Genomic DNA, 14,727 nt, shown 5'->3' with positions numbered 1-14,727 from the left:
ATGATGAATGTTTCTCTTGGTCTGTCTGAACCCCTTGTCATTTGTGGGCTGCTAGATCGATTATTAATATTGCTGATTGATCATGTTAGTGGTTCTTAGTGATTAAGAGACTCTTCCTTCCAGATTCCGTTCTATCGAGGGGAGAGGATTACCTTTGATGTGGCGCCTTCCAGACTTGACTTCACAGTGGAGCATGACAGCTTGAAAATCGAGGTAAGGCTTTTCTGTCTTCTGGAGGGACAGGTGTTTGAGTTCCCATCCCTAGGCACAGGTATTGCAAACATGTTTTTAAAAAAAATCAATTATTTTATCTGGAAGGGCTGTTGGAAAAAATGCCATCTGGTATTATATTCTTACACATGGTGTCCTTATCGTAGAGAGCTGGATTCCTAGTTAAATCTACTCATTCAGTGAAATATATTTATTGATTGCCAGTGACATACGTTTCAGGCACCATCCAGGACTGGGGATACAGCAGTGACCAAAAGAGGCAAAAATTCTTGTCCCTGTGGACCTCTTTTTTTTTTTTTTTTTTTTTTTTTTTAAGATAGGGTCTCACTGTGTGGCTCAAGCTGGAGTGCAGTGGTACGATCTCGTCTCACTGCAGCCATTGCCTCCAGGGCTCAAGTGATCCTCCCACCTCAGCCTGTTGAGTAGCTGGGACCACAGGTGCGTGCCACCATGCCCAGCTAATTTTTGTATTTTTGTTAGAGATGGGGTTTCACCATGTTGCCCAGGCTGTTCTCTAACTCCTGGGTTCAAGTGATCTGCCTGCCTCGGCTTCCCAAAGTGTTGGGATTACAGGTGTGAGCCATCGCACCTGGCTAGACCTCACGTTCTAATGACAGGAAGGGTCAATACATGTATAGATGTATAAGTTAGAAAGTAAAGTAGAAGGTGATAAGTGTTCTCTAGAAAAATAAAGGAAGAAAGGAGGTCGTACAGTATCAGGGTGGAGACAGGGGTTGCAGTTGTACATAGGGTGTTTTTGGGAAGTCCTCCCTGTGAAGGTGACATTTGAGCAACAACCTGAAGGGAAAGAACAAGAGAACCATACTTCACTCCTGCAGGAAGAGTGTAAGACTGAGGGAACGGCACGTGCAAAGGTCCTGAGGCAGGAGTGTGCTGAAGGGTTTGGGGCATCCCAAGGAGGCTAGGGTGGCTGGAGTGGAGGGAATGAGCAAGGAAGGAGGAGGCGGAAAGAGGGTCAGGGAGGTGACAGGGCAGATTGTGCAGGGCTTGGTGGGCCACTTTGCCTATAACTCTGGGTGAGAATTGGTGCCACTGGAAGGTTCCTAGCAGAGGAGTGGCGTGATCCTTCTGGCAGCTGCGTTGAGGAGAGTTTGCAGGGTGTCAGGGTGGAAGTGGGAGACCAGTTGGGATGCCATGGCCGTAAACCAGGTGAGAACTGGCAGAGCTTGGACCGTGATGGTAGGAATGGGCAGTGTGATACATGGCTTGATAAACTGCCTAGACCCTCACATAAATGGTAAATGTATTTTTAATCTCACTTACGTCTCCTTTAATTACAGAAGTAGAAAATGCTTACTGTAGAAAATTGGCTAGCTAGAACAAATCCCAAAAGAAAATAACAGCCTCTCCTAAGTGGACCACCCAATGTTAGAGTTATCGAAGCAATTATATTTTAATCATTTTCTTTTAATATTACATTTGAAAGTACTGTGTTAAAATCGCTTAAACTGGCAGAAGCGGGCTTTTAGGTCATATGCACAGTGGGGTGCAGACTCTGCATTTTAAGGTTCAGTGGAGTGTTTGACCGTTCTGCTGTACACTGGAGGGGAAAGAGAAGGGTAAGAAGATGAAGCCTTTACTTTGCTTCTCGTAGCTTGCAGAGAAGGATGGGGGCAGGTGAGCAGAGACAGCTATTCCCAGATTACAGCCAAATACATATTTTGAAAATGATGAATGGAATTTCAGGGAATGGGGCCCTGTAAGTTCCCTGAGGTCAGGTATCGTGTCTTATTCTTTACTGTTTTCCTAACATGTGATTTAGTGCCTGGCACATAGTAGGTGCCCAGCAAAAATATTTGTTGAGTACATATGTGAATTAATAAGTAGGTAATGCATGGAATGAAACATGTCTTTTTGGAAGGATCAAGAAGGACTACCTGTCATGTGAGACCATCACTAAGAAACCATTTGCTGAAAAAAAAAATAAAAAAATAAAAAAGAAGGGCTACCTGCATAAAAAGGAAGTCATTTAATTATTCAAAGCTTCATCTCAAATGCTGTTGCACACGTGCGTGCACACATTCATTCATTCAGGAGTCAGTTATTGAGTGCCTGCTGTGTACCAGGTGACTAAGACAGAAAAAGTCCCTGTCTCCATGAGGTAACATGCTAGTGGGAGGGAGACAACTAAGAAATCGAACGAGGACATTTCAGATACTGGTAAGTTTGATGAAGATATTAAAATAGGTTAGCAGTGGTGACCTTGGGGATACACAGATCAGGGCTGGAACTCAGTAACTGCAGAGAAAGCACAGGTGTGCTGCTCACAGGCGAGTGGGGCACAGACACAGACAGAGACACATGGAGCATGGGACCACGTGTGAGCCAGTGATGGTGGTGGAGGAGGGTGGTCTAGGTGGATTTCTTTTTTTTTCTTTGAGACAGAGTCTTGCTGCTTCACACAGGCTGGCACTATCTTGGCTCACTGCAACCTCCGCATCCCGAGTTGAAGCGATTCTCCTGCCTCAGCCTCCCGAGTAGCTGGGATTACAGGTGCCTGCCACCACATCTGGCTAATTTTTGTATTTTTAGTGGAGACAGGGCTTCACCATGTTGGCCAGGCTGGTCTTGGACTCCTGACCTCAAGTGATCTGCCTGCCTCGGCCTCCCAAAGTGCTGGGATTACAGGCATGAACCACTGCGCCTGGCCTAGGTGGATTTCATAAGGACCTGTGTTCAGGTCGTGGTGGAAAGACAGGAGGGGGCACGTGAGACCTTGCAGAGGTGGAATCCACAGGACTGATCGATGCTGGAGGAGCGGGGCGGGGCATCTCAAGTGATGCCGGGGTGTGCATGGGAGACTGGAGGAAGATGTGGTTCACCAAAATGGGGGCATCTGGAGGGGAGGAGATGGCACAGGGGTAAGGGTGGGGGGCTTCTAGAAGCTTGAGTCAGTGACCTTTTAACGAGGGAAGTAAGTCTCTAGACTTTTCTGTTGTTTGACACTCAGCAGTGTGTTGGGAACACAACAGAGAAGACAGATGTGGGTAAAGTGAGAGGGAGCCCGGCTGGCACACAGGACCGGGGCACTGAGTGTTGGGAGGTGGGCGGCAGGAGCAGACATGGTAGGTGGTGGCCGGCGCAGCAGAAGGAGGCTTTGTGGCTCTGGCACAGGAGCACCTTTGAGCACCTTCTTCTTCTTCTTTGTTTTCTAGCCCGTGTTCCACGTCATGGGATTCTCCGTCACCGGGAGGGTCTTGAACGGACCCGAAGGAGATGGTGTTCCAGAAGCAGTAGTCACCCTGAATAACCAAATCAAAGGTGGGCTGACACAGCAGCCCCAGGCTGATGGCCAGCGCTGTTTTTGGATCACAGAGAGAAATGGAGAGGAACTGATGACTATATGAGAACATGGCAGCTTTTGGTCTCAAGTATTCTGGTGTACATGTAAGGATACACTGTTGTTTTTGGCTTATCTTCTGTTTGTGTGTTTTTGTTTTACAGTTAAAACAAAAGCTGATGGCTCATTCCGCCTTGAGAACATAACCACAGGGACATACACCATCCATGCTCAGAAAGAGCACCTCTACTTTGAAACGGTCACCATCAAAATTGCACTGAACACACCTCAGCTGGCTGACATTATTGCAACAGGGTAAGCTTATCGTGTGGATTTGGAAGCGCCAGTAAATATGCTGGCAGCCAGTGTAGAACAAAATGACCTGTGATCTGTGTGTCTTTGCCGAGCTTAAGAACTTAAGAAAGATTAGTACTTTTTTTTGTTTGTTTGTTTTTAGAGTCAGAGTCTTGCCCTGTTGCCCAGGCTGTAGTGCAGTGGTGCCATCTCGATTCACTGCAACCTCTGCCTCCCAGGTTCAAGTGATTCTCCTGCCTCAGCTTCCCAAGTAGCTGGGACTACAGGCGTGCCCCACCACACCCAGCTAATTTTTGTATTTTTAAGTAGAGACAGGGTTTCACTATATGTTGTGCAGGCTAGTCTCAAAACTCCTAACCTCAGGCTGTCTGCCTGCTTTGGCCTCCCAAAGTGCTGGGATTATAGGTGTGAGACACTGCACCCGGCCAAGAAAGATTAGTTCTAAATCTTACAAACTGAAGGTACTGACATGTCGGATGCTTAATGAAAAGTCCCTTGCTTCAAATTAAAATGGGCTTGTGAAATTAAAAAATCTTTCATGTCTGACTTTCACGATCTTTCACAGGACCCCTCTTTGCTTAATCTTTGAGGATTTTTGGAAGATGGTATTGTTGTTTGAGAAAGCTTATTGGAAGCTGCTTCAGGTCATTGGTGTAGTTCTTCCTGCTTGTAGTTACTCATTATACTATAAGTACAGGCAGGGACATCTTGTGGTTGAATTCATGTGGTTTTACCATCATCTGAAGCAAGATTGTGTAGTGCCAAGAACTTGGGCTTTGGAGTGAGATCCCAGATCCACCTGCATGTAACCTGCAGAACAGCTTTAGACATAACAGGTGCTCACAAAACAGTAGCTTAGAAGGAGAGTGCAGGGTCTGCTTGGGAGAAGCGTGGCATGAGCAAAGTCAGGCAGTCTCACAGCAGCATGAGGTGGCTGCGGGTGTAAAGCTGGGTGCTACTGGAGCAGAATATACTGGCAGGTGAAGGTGATGATGAGGCCAACCCCATAGCACCTCCTCACACCCCACCGGGGCATAGGGGCTTTCTCCCACTGGGGCCAACGGGCCGTGAGTGGTTTTGAGCATTAATTTAACAAGCTTTGATCATTGTTTTCAATAGGGCATTCTGAAAACAATGGCATGGAGTAGAGTGGCTTTGAAGGGGACAGGACTTGGGCACAGGAGGTCTGAAAGCAGAGATGACAAGGGCTTGCCTTGTAGGGAAGTCAGGGACAGACTGGTGAGATATTTAGGGTGCCCAGCTTGAGAGGTGTGATGGCTGGGGACAGAAAGAGAAGCCAGTTAGGTGATGAGGGTTCAGATTTGGCCACATTGGTCTGTAGGACCACTAGGTGGAGCTCTTCAATAGGCGCTTGGATGGATGGTCAATCCTGAAGATTCGGCTGCAGGTGGCAGCCAGGACCTCAAATATGTATGTGCAGGTAGAATTAGAAGAACAGTAGGCCAAAAACAGAGTGCCAGGTGGCCCAGGGGGGACCTAGGGAGCATGAGGTCATAGGAGCTAAGAAAGTAAGTTTGGGGTAGGAGGTAGTGCCCAATAGGGAGGTGCAGGGAGCTGAGCCCTGGTGAACACAGTCCCCTGGCTTGATCACTGAGGAGGCCACAGTGACTCTTTTCTGTAGATAGATGGAGGTCGAGGTCAAGGAGTCCAGTGGTGAATGGAAGACAGGGAAGCAAACTACCCTCAGAAAGTAATTCTTGGATTGAAGTCTTTCCCACCTTCCATAAACACTTTGTGCAATTACTGTAGATGAGGCACTGAAAAATACTTCGTACCTAATAATTAATCAAACTAGTGTTCCAGAGATGGGGCTTTCACCCTATCAGGGAGACAGACTGAAGACAAATACATCTGTGGCCAGGCTTAATGCCTCACACCTGTAATCCATCCCAGCACCTTGGGAGGCGGAGGCGGAGGCGGAGGTGGGCAGATCGCTTGAGCCCAGGAGTTTGAGACCAGCCTGGGCAACTTGGCAAAACACCATCTCTACCAAAAATGCAAAAATTAGCTAGTTTCATAACCTGGTCTAAAAATAAATAAATAAAGAGATAAAAATTAAAAGATAACAAGATTTTAAAAAAAGACAAGACAAATACATTTATGCTGCTAAATTATGGCAAGTGTCGTGCAGGGAAGAGATCAGGGTGCTGCAAGAAGAGCTAATTTAGAGTGGGAGCTCTGCAAGGCTCTCTGGGTTGCAGAGACCTTAGTAAAGACTAAAAGTTAGCTAAAGAAAATCTTCCCTAGTAGAGAAGCAGCATGCTCAGAGGCCTGCATAGGATAGGAAGGACCTGAAAGGCAGTCTGCGCAGCTGGAGGAGGTGGGTGAGGTCAGGGAGCTCTGGGGCCTTGTAGCCTTGCTTTGGGATTGGGCTTTGCTCCCTAATGCAGTGGAAACCCGTTAGGAGTTGTCTGTTGGTTGGCCGGGCACGGTGGCTCACGCCTATGATCTCAGCACTTTGGGAGGCTGAGGTGGGTGGATCATGAGGTCAGGAGTTCAAGCCCAGCCTGGCCAGCATGGTGAAACCCGGTCTGTACTAAAGATACAAAAGGTTGGCAGGGCATGGTGATGCGTGCCTATAATCCCAGCAACTCAGGAGGCTGAGGCAGGAGAATCGCTTGAACCCGGGAGGCAGGGGTTGCAGTGAGCTGAGATTGCACCATTGCACTCCAGCCTGGCCGACAGGGTGAGATTCCGTCTCAAAAAAAAAAAAAGAGTTATCAGTTGGCAAGGGAGTGATAGGGATCATGGTACTTTAAAAAGTTTGTTTTTCTTCCTGGCTGCTGTGTGGAGAATGGATTGGAGGAAAGCCATGGTGTGAATGGAGGGGCCAGATATGAGGCAGTGGTGGTTGTCTGGAGGAGATATGGTAGTGGCCGGGCCCAGGCGGCTGGCAGGCGAGGGAGGGAGGAGTAGATGGATTTGGTAGGTCACATGGAGAACACACCCACAGGCCTGTGCTGTTGAGGTTACAGGTTTCTTATTTGAGCCACTGGGTAGATGGAGGAGGCGCTGTTCGCAGAGATGGAGGAAATATATTTATTTTCTCCTTTAAAGTAGAGTATTTGAGTCAAAGAAAGAAAAATAGCATTTGTTGAACATTTTTGGAAAATCTCTTTTTTTAATTGGCCGACGTAGTACATTTGCCTTTTTAGCACACTGATACTTCTTACTATTTCTTTTCCTTTTTATTTTTTTTGAGACAGGGTCTTACTCCGTTGCCCAGGCTGGAGTACAGTGGCGCCATCTCGGCTCACTGCAGCCTCCCCCTCTCGGGTTCAAGTGATTCTCCTGCCCCAGCCTCCTGAGTAGCTGGGATTACAGGCTAATTTTTATATTTTTTAGTAGAGATGTGGTTTTGCCGTGTTGGCTAGGCTGGTCTCGAACTCCTGACCTCAAGTGACCCACCCGCCTCGGCTTCCCAAAGTGCTGGGATTACAGGCTGAGCCATGGTGCCTAGTCTTCCTTTAAAGTAAAATTAAAAAATTACTCAATTTATTGTAAAAACAAACTCTTTGGCTTCTGTCCAAATGACTGTGAAAATAGATTTCTCTCAATATCCACCAATATTACCTGTTTCTGTCCATATATGTATTTAAACCCTGTTGAAAGAATTTATTGATACAAATCAATTTTTAAGGGCTTCAGTATAACGGAACCTTTTTCTCTACCACCCTTTTGGTTTATTTTTCCAAACTAAGCCAGTATAGATTTGAGGTTTAGGGAGAATAGGCACTTCTTTTTAATAAGAATATGGGCTAAAACAGATCTTATGGTTCAAATATTTACAACTTAAGGAGGCAAAGAGATTTGATAGGAAATAGACAAGGTGATGTGTCCCCTGACAGGTACACAAATCAAGAGAATATGACAGGTCCTTGGGAATGATTGTGTCAGTGTTCGCTTCCCATCCTTTTATTCTGAAAGTTCACAGTAGGGGAATGTGAGAACCAAAATGCATATGCTAGGTCAGGGATTGGGACACTTTCTCTGTGGAGAGCCAGAGAATAACTATTTTAGGCTGCGTGAGCCATACGGTCTCTAGGACCACAGCTGAGATAGACAATTTGTAAATGAATGGGCAGAGCGCAACACAACTACATTTTTGGACACCACAGTTTGCATTTCATGTAATTTTTACATGTGAAACATTATCTTTCTTTCTTTCTTTCTTTTTTTAACTTTAACCACTTAAGAGTGTACAGTTCTTTTTCTCGGCTTGCAGTTCATCACAAACGGGAGGGGGGCCCTGACTTGGTCCTTGGGTGGTAGTTTGCTGACCCATGCTGGAGATAGTGAGCTCATATGGCTGGGCAGTCCCTTCACTCTGAAGAAATGGCTGTGTTTTTCATGATTCCTAGATTTCACATACACAATCTTCCACCATTTCCTTGTGTTTTCCACTGTTTTTTTATTTGAGGCGGAGTGGCGGTTCCAACATTTAATGTACCCCTAATTGTCAGAATCCAACATTCTTGATTATGTCAAAAGTAACTAATTTTTATCTAAAATGATTCTTGAAGATTCTTTAAAATGAACAGTTGAAAAGACAACTGTGACCCCCAGCTAGGATGTACTATTACACTTTAACACACCAGCTGCTTCAGAAATGAAGACCAGCACTCCAAGGATGATGGTCGTTGTAGGGGGGCCTCTCATGTGTTATTCGAGGGATGCCTTGCAACACCTTACTCCTTATTTAGAATCTCAAATCTGAATCATTACCTTAATAGGGCTTTTCAGTTATAAGTTACATTTGTGGCTCCTACCTCCCAAGGAGTTCAATTTTAGCTTTGCATTTTTTAACTTAATTACCTTTTCTGTTCCAATCTCCCAGTTTGCTTTCATCCATGTATTATATATAATCACAAGCAAGGAAGACGTCTTTGATAATCCTGACTTATTTGATGGCCTGGTAATGCCACAGTTTCTTAGGCAGCTTAGAGCTCTTGCTTTTAAGGGCTAGCCCACATTCTCAGTCCAAGGCCGCTCCGCTGTCAACGATCCAATTACCTGAAACGTTTTTATTATCTGCAGGTTTTCTTAAAATTGCCTCTGCAGTGGGGGATTGCCAGATGTCACCTGGAACACACAAACAGCCCCACTATGGGCCCCTGTTCTGTAGAAAGATGCCCAGTCTTGCTTCTGAAGGTTGCTTTTTAAAACCAGAATGAAGGTTGCTTTTTAAAACCAGAATCATCTGGACTGCATTCTGTCTCTTCATTAAGATTAGACTATTCTCAGGAACAAGGGCTGGGAGAGGGCTGCATCTTTTTTGGTCGATAAGAGCCTTTCCTCTTATAATTGAGTCCTCGTGCTGGAATGAATGGTCTTCTCTTTGCAGGTTCAGTGTCTGTGGTCAGATATCAATCATTCGCTTCCCCGACACCGTCAAGCAGATGAATAAATACAAAGTTGTCCTGTCATCTCAAGACAAGGACAAGTCTTTGGTCACCGTGGAGACAGATGCTCATGGATCATTTTGTTTTAAAGCAAAACCAGGGACTTACAAAGTGCAGGTGCGTTGCATTGTTTTAAATTTAAAATGTTTTAAGAAAAAGCAGTGATTTTTAGAAGGGTTATTAGGTTGAATGGGGTTAGAGAAGGAGCATTCCAGTTTCCAACTTCTTGTTTCTAAGTCTTTACAATCCTGCACCAGTAGAGGAGAGTCAGATAGGCATCCAGCTAAAAAATAATGCCATCTGCCTCTCTTTTTTCCAGTCTTGATGTTTATTAGTATCAGGCTGCCAGTCACTCCTCTACCTTCAGGCTTCTGGCTGCTGTAGAATGTCGATGAGTCCAAGAGGACACCAAAAATGAACTCTACTAATGGCAGCTCAAAAATGGCCATAGTGCGTGGCTTCTGGGACCCCAGGCCAAAATGGAGCTTCCCATTTCCTGCTTTGCCTTCACTTCAAGATGGCTAGGCAGGGACCACGCGACTTATCCATTCAAGCAGGCCGAGAACGGGGAGACGGTCTGGCCTGTGGTCTCATCACCATGGTGAAGGCCTAAGCCACAGCTGGCCCAAGCAAGCAAGAGACAGGACAGAGCAGAGGTCAGCCCACCATGCCTTTCAGTGCAGTGGCCCTGCCCTTGGGGAGAGACTGTTTCCGTGGGCTCTCACCCATCAAATCAGCAGCTGCCCTTCCTCCCTGTGGAAGAGCAAATAACACAAAGGGAGAGGGCTGAGAAGGTTCCCTGTTAGACTCTGCTCTCCTCTAGGGCAAAGTGGGGTCCCTCCCTCTGTGGGAAACAGGGCAGGAGATTGCGTTCTCCCTGCTTCCACAGAACAGCGTGGTGTGTGGGTTGACAGCTGCCTTTATTAGATGGTAGCTGGCTTCTTGCGAAGACGTCCACATTGACAAGTCTTTGGAAGCCCTTTCGGAAGCATGATGGACTTCTCCAAGGAAGGGCAGTGTCGTCTTTACTAGGGATGAAAGAGTTGACCGCTGCTACCTTCACCTGTTCCTCCTCTTAGCCCATGAAAGGCACACAGAACAATAGGAGGAAGAAAATGACTTAATTCCACCAAAGTGTCATCCACATAGTGTTGACAGGTTCAGAGCTTATGCTACAAGTGATCCGAAGCCTGGAAAAGTGACTGGGATGTAGTATGGTTTCTAGTATGTAAGTGAGGCGTGTCCGCTTTGCGTGCCTGTGGGGAATTAGGCCAGATAGACTTTTGTTCATACACATCGGTCTGTTGAGGCTAATTTTTCATCTAGGTAGAACTGTGCTTACTTCACACAAGTTATTCGTGGATTTGTTGTGATTGTAAAATCGGCCTGGAAATGAACCTTTGGCCTTCAAAATCTCTTTAGCCTTGGTCCCAGATGAATGTTCTAGCGCCCTGTAGGTCAGGGGGAAGATCTCCCCGAATGCAGCCTCTAACGTTCCATCCACGTTTCCGCAGGTGATGGTTCCTGAGGCAGAAACCAGAGCAGGGCTGACGTTGAAACCCCAGACATTTCCTCTTACTGTGACCGACAGGCCCGTGATGGATATGGCCTTTGTACAGTTCTTGGCATCAGTTTCTGGGAAAGTCTCTTGTTTGGGTAAGATATCACTGGAAAGTAAGAACACATAGTTTCAAAGAAGTCAGCCGGTAGGAGTGGGATTTGGGAAACTTTTCCTTTTGCCTTTGTTGTTTGCTACTGATCACCTGCGTGCGAGGGAGGCTTCTTGGAGTCAAGTGGGTGCATGTTAGCTTGAAAGAAGCACCCCGTCCGCCTCCGGCCACTGCCTCTTAGGAGCTCAGCAGTAGCAAGAAGCTATTACATAGGGTTAGGATTCGAACCTGTGCTGAAGCCTTATGAGGGGTCACATGGGGCCCTCCCTTCTTTTCCCTGCAGACACCTGTGGTGACTTGCTGGTGACTCTACAGTCCCTGAGCCGCCAGGGTGAGAAGCAGAGCCTCCAGCTCTCCGGCAAGGTCAACGCCATGACTTTCACCTTTGACAACGTGCTCCCTGGAAAACACAAAAGTAAGAATTGGAATGCAACATCCTGTGGCCCTCACACACTTCTTGTCTTTGTAAACTTTCTAAAACTCAGGTCTCAAATTGTATCACGACCATGTACCTTTCCTTGCTTTAAGTCGTCTTTGCCTCGTGACCTTGACTGCATTATTTAGCGTTGGACAAGCATGGAGGAGTCCAGGCCCTGAGCTGACCGCCACCTTGTCTGCACAGCCCACTGGCTGCTTCTGTTAAGGGAGGGTGCCCCGACGTATGGCATTTTATTTCTAAAGGCCAGAAAAAGGAGTGTGAAATAGTTCCACTGATGTGTTCTACTAACTTAGCAGTACTGGTGCTGAGTACTGGCCATGGCAAGGTACTTGACCTCCCCGAAACTCAGTTTTCCCATCTGTAAAATAGACGTAATAGAACCTTTCTGCAGAATATAAGACTAAAAGAAGTAAAGTTTATAAAGCCCGTTGTGCAGAGAGCCAGCTAAGTAGCTGGTGCCCACAAATGTTACTTCCCTTTTCCTTGCCCTTCTTAAGAAGCCACTTCTTGCCTGTATTTCTGCTTTTTCAGAAATCAGCTTGGGGCTGCTGGCAGTGGATAGCTTATAAAACAGACTGCTTTTTCTGGAATTATATTAATATTTTCTGTTATGGCAGGGCTTGGCAGACTACAAAAACTGCCTTTTTTATAAGCATAGTTTCCTTAGAATACAGCCTTGCCCATTTGTTTATGGATTCTCTATGGCTGCTCATGTGTAACAGTGGCCAAGTCGAGTGGTTGAGGCTGACAAAGCATGTGGCCTGCAAAACTGAAAAGAGTTGCAGAAAAAGTTTGTGGATCCCTGAATACCTTACTTGCAGCCTGATCTTACAGGCCCCATTAGATTTCTTTCTTGATGTAATGGACATTGGTTCGAGTTTTTCTTTCTTTTTTTTTGAAATTTAGCCTCGCTCTGTCACCCAGGCTGGAGTGTGGTGGCGCGACCTTGGCTCACTGCAACCTCTCCGCCTTCTGGGTGCAGGAGATTCTCTTGCCTCAGCTTCCCGAGTAGCTGGGATTACAGGCATGCACCACCATGCCTGGATAACTTTTGTATTTTTAGTAGAGATGGGGTTTTGCTATGTTGGTCAGACTGGTCTTGAACTCCTGGCTTCAAGCCATCCAACTGCCTCGGCCTCCCAGAGTGCTGGGATTATAGGCGTGAGCCACCACGCTCGACTCCAGGTTTTCTTTAGCAGTAATTTATTCCAAATACTGCTAGTTATAAATATATGTATGTGTATATTTCTATCTTTATGTCTACATACACACCTGCTTTTTAAAATTAGTTAATTCATGATCATTGTTTCTGGTGGCGTGCAGGGAGGTGGTGTGCTCCACGCCCACGTGTCCGTTTTTGGTGTTTGCTTTTGCAGTAAGCATCATGCATGAGGATTGGTGCTGGAAGAACAAGAGCCTGGAGGTGGAAGTGCTGGAGGATGACGTGTCTGCAGTTGAGTTCAGGCAGACGGGCTACATGCTGAGATGTTCCCTGTCTCACGCCATCACTCTGGTATGTACGGCTTATGGAGTCTCTTATTTGGAAAAATGCTCGCCTTGTGGATGTCAAGAAAGACTAACATCCCAGGCATATTGTAAACGTAGGCAAGTCAGATTTCCTTTTCTGCCTCTCCACTCGCCCACCTGTTATGCAACGCATAATCAGGAAGCATTTATACTCTCTCAGTGGAAGGACCCCTGTATTTAGGAGGTTTCCTTGTCCTGGCCGTACGCTAAATCTGACTGGTGATTCGGGTGGCCTTTGGTACAGTGCAGAGCACACTGGCTTTATATTATTAGGAATAATAGCTTTGGGTAAATTCATTTGCTGCTTCTCAGCCTCAGTTTTCACCGAAAATTGAGATCTTAATACCTACTTCTCAGGGTTATGGCAGGGCTTAAGTGAACCCTCTTAGGTATCAAAGTGTCCTTGGTGTACACCACTCTGTACTGCCAAGTGAGTTTCTCTGATATATATATATATATATATATATATATACACACACATATATATACATATATATATATATATATATATATATATTTTTTTTTTTTTTTGAGATGGAGTCTTGCTCTGTTGCCCAGGCTGGAGTGCAGTGGCGCAATCTCGGCTCACTGAAACCTCCGCCTCCCGGGTTCAAGCGATTCTCCTGCCTCAGCCTCCCAAGTAGCTGGGACTAGAGGTGCGTGCCACCATGCCCAACTAATTTTTTTTTTTTTTTTTTTTTGTATTTTTGTTAGAGACAGAGTTCCACCATGTTGGCCAGACTGGTCTTAAAACTCCTGACCTCAGGGGATCCACCCGTGTTGGCCTAGCAGAGTGCTAGGATTACAGGTGTGAGCCATTGTGCCCCACCTTCTCTGGTGTATTTGTTCCAGCGCAGGGGAAGAAGCTGTAAACAGGATCTTAGCTTCTTGTTGACTGTGGTCTCTGTGGCCTGAAAGGCAGTGTGAAATGGGTTTCAGGAGCACCTCTGTAGATCCCTTCATGAATTTCTATAATGTTTTGATGTCGAGCGGCGGCAGATGTCATCGTCAGGTCTTAGTTTCTCTGTAGAGAAACTAGAAGAATTGGAACTGGTGTTTCATGTGCCAGCTTACTCCCCTAACTGCTTAATTACAAAAACTCGACAGGTCGATTTGTTATAGGAGATCGATTAATATCCGGTTCATAATAAGTGATAGATATTTAGGAAACCTTTCCCTTCCAGCAGTGGAGTGGATTTCCAGCTCTCTTGTAATAAGATCCTTTTTTTTTTTTTTTTTTTTGACACTTAACCCCTTCTTTATCTCCTCCCACTGTCCCCTCACTCGCCGGGCCCCAGCCACAGTGGTCCTCTGCCGTCCCACACCAAGTTCACTCCCTCCTCGGGGCCTTTGCACATACTCTCCCCTCTGCCTGGAGTGCTGTGTCTTCTCCAGAAACACTTCTCCCTCTCCTCTTCCCCTCCCCTCCTCTTCCCCTCCCCTCCTCTTCCCTTCCCCTCCTCTTCCCTCCCCTCTTCCCCTCTCCTCCTCTCCTCCTCTTCCCTCCCCTCTTCCCCTTTCCTATTCCCCTCCCCTCCTCATCCCTCCCCTGTTTCCCCTCTTCCCCTCCCCTCCTTCCCCTCTTCCCCTCCTCTTCCCTCTCCTTTCTCCCCCTTCTCTCCCCTCCCCTCTCCCCCCTTCTCTCCCCTCCCCCCTTCTCTCCCCTCCCCTCTCTCCCCCTTCTCTCCCCTCCCCTCTCTCCCCCTTCTCTCTGCCTTCTCTCCCCTCCCATCTCCCCTCCCCTCTCCCCCTTCTCTCCCCCCTTCTCTCCCCTCCCCTCTCCCCTTCTCTCCCCCTTCTCTCCCCTCCCCTCCTCCCCTC

General features: G+C 46.7%; 1 protein-coding gene across 2 annotated transcripts in view; it reads left to right on the top strand.

The window, feature by feature from the left end:
• LOC117977914 (BOS complex subunit NOMO3-like) overlaps positions 1-14,727 on the top strand; it is a 36,317-nt gene that overhangs the window by 19,779 nt on the left and 1,811 nt on the right. For both annotated transcript variants that reach the window (XM_055100209.2, XM_055100210.2), the window contains exons 9-15: positions 124-213; positions 3,408-3,513; positions 3,697-3,847; positions 9,213-9,387; positions 10,785-10,926; positions 11,224-11,355; positions 12,756-12,892. In XM_055100209.2, coding sequence (XP_054956184.1) covers positions 124-213; positions 3,408-3,513; positions 3,697-3,847; positions 9,213-9,387; positions 10,785-10,926; positions 11,224-11,355; positions 12,756-12,892 — 933 coding nt within the window. The remainder of the gene's footprint in view (positions 1-123; positions 214-3,407; positions 3,514-3,696; positions 3,848-9,212; positions 9,388-10,784; positions 10,927-11,223; positions 11,356-12,755; positions 12,893-14,727) is intronic.

This window comes from Pan paniscus, chromosome 18, assembly GCF_029289425.2.
Source record: "Pan paniscus chromosome 18, NHGRI_mPanPan1-v2.0_pri, whole genome shotgun sequence".
Taxonomy (NCBI): Eukaryota; Metazoa; Chordata; class Mammalia; order Primates; family Hominidae; genus Pan; species Pan paniscus.
Note: the sequence above shows the minus strand (reverse complement) of the source record. Positions and strands in the feature narration are given on the sequence as shown.